Source organism: Chrysochloris asiatica, unplaced genomic scaffold, assembly GCF_000296735.1.
Source record: "Chrysochloris asiatica unplaced genomic scaffold, ChrAsi1.0 scaffold00161, whole genome shotgun sequence".
Classification (NCBI taxonomy): Eukaryota; Metazoa; Chordata; class Mammalia; order Afrosoricida; family Chrysochloridae; genus Chrysochloris; species Chrysochloris asiatica.
Genome location: NW_006408679.1, coordinates 4,506,369 through 4,511,803, shown reverse-complemented (window position 1 = coordinate 4,511,803; position 5,435 = coordinate 4,506,369). Strand labels below are relative to the sequence as shown.

The following is a 5,435-nucleotide window of genomic DNA, read 5'->3' as shown; positions in this document are numbered from 1 at the left end:
TTCTTCTACGATCTTCCTTATTCACTCTCCAGCTTTCGCATTCATATGAGGTTATTGAAAATACCATGGCTTATTTTCAAGGTTATTGAAAATATCTTGACATAGCCATAGCACAACTCTAATTGTTTTCTCTTCCAAACCTATTCTTCCTCTGTTTTCTCTTCCAAACCTATTCTTCCTCCAGTGTTTCTCACTGCAATAAACTAGACCCAGTTATTCAAGCCTGAAAATTAGGAACCATGCTTGAATTTGAATCCTCATACCTCACATTGTTCTCATCAGTCCATCTCTCATAACCCACCTATTAGAAATGACTGTTTCTCTTCCCCACGTTTCCATTTTCCAATTTTCTACCAATCAAGTTGGTTCTATCTCCAAAAGATACCTTGAATTACTCTACTTTTCTTTTTTCCAATGGTACCATTTTAGTTCAAGCCACCATCATTTACATCCCACATTAAGGATTTGGAATCGATTCTTTAAATAATACCTGTGTAAGATAAATCATTTTTGAAACATTAATACAATAGTAATCATTGTTTATCTGTAGTTATTATAAAATTATATGAAGTCTGAAAATAGTAAGTTTTATTGTATGCTCAACATTTAAACTGAAATGAATAGATTTTAAAAATAGAAAAATAAGCTATTTTGAATCAAATAAATAGAAAACGAAAAGCAAAATAAAGGTGAATGGAGATTTTGCTGAGTGATAAGGCAAAATGCATTTTATAAAAGGAACCGTTCAGATGAAATATCCAATAGATTCCTCGGAATCTATCCAATTTTATTTTTTGAATAAATTTATGTTTTATTAAGTTTGGATATCAACTCTAATGGCAACACCATAAAATTGGTGCTGTAAAAGTATGAACCAGGAAAAATGCTACTTGTTAGCTACAATTAAAATTAATCACACACGCTACTTTCTTTTTTGTTGTTGTTGCTTATATGTTATATATTGTTGTTTACATGGCAAATAAACTAATTTTAAATCCTTAAAACATTTTATTGCTGTAGCCTGAAACAGAATATCAGCATCTTGATTTCTGAGACTCAAAAAATATCAACTGGAAATTCAGGTAAGTAGAGCAATGCAAATAAACAATTTCAAAACCATTCTATTTCAACTATCTCTACTTCATTTCATACTATCAGAAATGGAGAAATAAAATTTTTTATTTGTCAAGGAATTTTCAGTAGATGTTGATGAACTAGTCAAAGAACTTCAACATTTTTAAAACTAAATGGTAATTTAAAAAACTTAAAACTCTTGAAAAACAGCCTCTCCAACTGTTCGTGATGTTGTTGGCTGTCAGGGCCCCAACTCACAGTAACCCCCTTTTGGAGGTAGGCACTGGTGGCATTGGGCAGGAATGAAACCCCCTAGTGACCCACATAGGACACAAGAATTCTACCATTGGACAAACCAATGCCTCTCAAACTATTCCACCCTGCAAAATAGGCGGAATATTTATGGCTCATCACAAAGTTAATACCCCTATCAACAGAAACATAGGTTAAGTCTAGAAGTAACTGTTCTAGTCTATTCATTGTTGTTGTTGTTGTTAAGTGCCGTCGAGTCGGTTCCGACCCATAGCTACCCTGTATAGGGTTTTCAAGGAGCAGCTGGTAAACTTGAACCACCAACCTTGCAGTTCAAATGGCTTTGCAGTCTGGTGCATTAACCCATAGTACCACACCAGGACTCCGTTAGTATCTATTTTTATTCATTAATGCTTTTTAAAGTAATGCAGTAGAGCTGTTATGACAACATAGGAGTCCTCAAATTAAGCTATACAATGGAAACACCTGTGGAGCTCAGCCATTCTGAAAGTTTTGTAGTTTGGGGAGTGGTAACTCCACTTCTCAAGGAGAAAATAATGGGGTGACAAAAAGATAGTTGTGAGAAGTAAAGGGAGGTAGGCTACAAGATTTCCTGCCAGAAGTGTTTGGAGTCTGGGTTTTACTTGTAAGTTGCTACAAACACCATCCCAAATAACCCTTCCGCTTGATGGTCAGTCAGGAAACAAGCCCTAATTTTAGTACCTTGGGTGGACACAGCTGCATGCTGCTTTTTAGATCATTTGCAAGTCATTTCATTATAAATGTAGCATGTTAAAAAGTGCTAAACAGTTTTAAAGAATGAAAAGTGTTATTTCTCTGGGCTATATTTTTGTCTTGGATAATTGATAGAGGATTCTCTATTGCATTTGACTGTGGTTGCAAAAAGATACTGTCTCCCACTGAAAAATAAGGAAATGTTTTGAAAAATATTAAAGTCAGTGTACCTTTTTACACTGATTTGTCCTTGGACTAATTTGCTTGAAAGGTCTCATATAGAAAAATTAAATTTCTAATTTTAACAACTCAAAGCAAAAACATTCTGAAAGTGTTCTAAGTTTATTTTTCTTTGCATATTAGATCTCATAGATAAGACTGCTAAAAAGTCAGAAGTTAGAACTGATGAAAGTTCATTAAAAAATAAAGGAATTATAGTCTGCACGATAAAATTTAGCACTAATATGACAGCTGCCAAAACCAAGGACATGATTCTTAAGAAGTTAATAAGAAGAACTAAAGACACTCTTGGAGCACCAAAAAACAACAGGGTAAACACATCCCATACCTCTGTTGACTAACCTATCTATACTGTACAAGTAATAAATTTGCTTATTTTAATTAATACTAATAAATTTAAAAACATTAAGTGTAATCTATACACCTAAACATTCCTTGAATGTGTACTTTATTTATGCCAGAAACATTGGTTTTCAAATCAGTACAATTCTGTTGCCAACATAATGAATTGAACTGGTTCAGAGTTACTAAAATGAAAAGAAGATACTGGACTCAATAAAACTAAAAGAAGCTTGGGAACTGGATAAGATGCCTATCACTATGTAACTGTGTATTCTGTAGGAGTTTCTCCCTTTAGGGTGACTTGGGAGTATAAGAAACTTGTGACATCCACAGCCTCAGGGAAAGGGATTCCAACAAATACTTCTTTGAAACGGTGTGAGTGTTCCCTCTTTGCACCCTCTGTCTACTTGGTGCATTATTTGCTGTCCATTTGTTGAACCTAACTGTCATAATTGAAATTGACAATAGGTGACTCTAGTTTGGTGCCATAAAATACACTCCGGCTCAAGATATTTGCCAGAATTAACAAATAAGAAAATTACATGGGTTCCTTAGGAACTCTGGAGTTAAATCCCCACAGCTATCAATTTCAAGAGTGTATATATATATATATTCTGTTGTTGTTGTTGTTGAGGATATTCACAGAAAAAGCCTACACAAATACAAGTTTTTACATACACAAGTCTGTGTTGTTGTAATCATTCTGATCCTCATCAACTCACTACCAACTAAGTTTCCTGTTTAATTTATCAAGTTGTTGTTGGCAATTTGGTACTATGTAGCTAGAACTTTTAAAGGCATAATGCTCAAGACTGACATTCTTTACTAGTTAAGTTAAACTATTGTTGGATTTTAAGAAGACTGCAGAGTGTTTTTTGGTTTAAGGGTTAAAGATTATTTCAGGACAAGAGTTTAAGGGGTTCACAGCTTCCATAGCTTCAGAAAGTCTGGAGTCTACAAGAGTTTGAAATTCTCTTCAGCGTTTGCCTCTCTTTTGTCGTGATTGTTCCATAAAATGGTTTATCTAAATGTTCAGTAACAGTAACCAGGCACCATTCAGTCCTAGTCTCATGGCGGAGGAGGCTGTTGTTTGTGGAGGCAATTAGCCGTGCATTCTGTTTTCTCTTCCTATTATTGACTCTCTTTCTTCCTCTGTTACTCCAGGCAATTGTCCCTTGGGTGGCTGCTGGCAAATTTTTAAGATCCCAGACACTATGCAATGAATTAGGAGATAAACAGAAGCACTAAACATGCTATTTTAGGCCAATTACCTGGGAGGTTCCTTGAAACCATGGCCCTAAACCTCTAAACCAAGAAATCAAATCTAATGAGGTTTTTGATTATACAGCAGCCTCAGCAAGAATTTTTTATGTCTTTATTATAAATATATCTACCACACAACTTTTGCCAACTCAGCTTTTTATAGATGTACAACTTATTGGCAGCAATTGCAATAATTGGTTACACAATCTTAAGCTTAATCACTGTAATTTTTCATCTCTGCTAATCACCCACTTTCCCTCTTAACTCCTGCTCCTGGTAGCCATTAATAAACTTTGGTCTCTATACGTATATCTCTTATTTTCTTTTTATATAAGTTAATATATCCAATATTTCTCCTTTTGTGATTGATTTATTTCACTCAGCATAATGTCTCCCAGCTCCACTCATATTGAATGTATCAGACTTATTTCTTTTACTGGCTGAGCAGTATTCCATTGTATATGTGTTCCACATTTTGCTTATCCATTCACCCACTAATGAGAATTTAGGTTGTTGCTATCTTTTATCTATTATGAATAGTGCTGTAATGAACACTGATATGCATTTGTACATCCATTTATCTATTTGAGTTTCTGCTTTCAAGTCTTTTAGGTTTATATATAGGAGTAGAATTACTGGGTCATCTGGTAGTTCTCCACCACTCATTTGTCGCTTTGTTGTAGCTTGTATATTGCTGTGATGCTGGGAACTATGTTGCTGGTATTATAAGTACCAGCAGGGTCACCTATGGTAGACAGTTTATAGCAGAGCTTCCAGAATAAGACCAACTAAGAAGAGGCAGGCCACTTCTGAATGCTTTAGCCACTGAAAACCTTAGAAATAGCAGCAGAATATTGTGAGATACCATAGCGAAAGATGAGCCCGTCAGATGAAAAGTATTCAGAGTATGACTGGGGAAGAGCTGCCTTTTCAAAGTAGAGTTGGCCTTAATGACGTGGAGGTGTTAAGCTTCTAGGACCTTCATTTGTGGATGTGGCACAATACAAAATCAGAAGTAACAGCTGCAAACATCCATGCATAATCAGAACATGGAATGTACAAAGTATAAACCAGGAAAATTGATAGCTGTAAAAGTGAAATGAAATGCATAAAGATCGATATCCTAATCAGTAGTGTGCTCAAATGGACTGATATTGTCTATTTTGAATCGGACAATCATGGTTTAATATGCTGAGAACAACAAGAGGAATGGCATCATATTCATCTTTAGAAAGAATATTTCAACATCTGTCTTGAAGTCCAATGCTGTCTGTGATATCTGTGATAGGATAATATCCATATACCTTCAATGAAGGCCAATTAATACCACTATAATTCAAATTTATGCACAACTACTAAAGCCAATGATGATGAAATTGAGGAATTCTACCATCTTCTTCACTCTGAAGTATCAATCTGTACTGATAATTGCTGGTGAATGAAATGTAAAAGTTGGCAACAAAGAGGAAGGATCAGTAGTCACCAAGTATGGATGAGATTCTCTTCAGTGGATCTGAATCAAAATGGTG

The 5,435-nt window shown here is 35.0% G+C and overlaps 1 protein-coding gene across 1 annotated transcript in view; it reads left to right on the top strand.

Moving 5' to 3' along the window:
- DNAH14 (dynein, axonemal, heavy chain 14) overlaps nucleotides 1-5,435 on the top strand; it is a 641,625-nt gene that overhangs the window by 324,193 nt on the left and 311,997 nt on the right. The window contains 2 exon segments of the mRNA XM_006871162.1: nucleotides 1,021-1,082; nucleotides 2,434-2,612. Coding sequence (XP_006871224.1) covers nucleotides 1,021-1,082; nucleotides 2,434-2,612 — 241 coding nt within the window.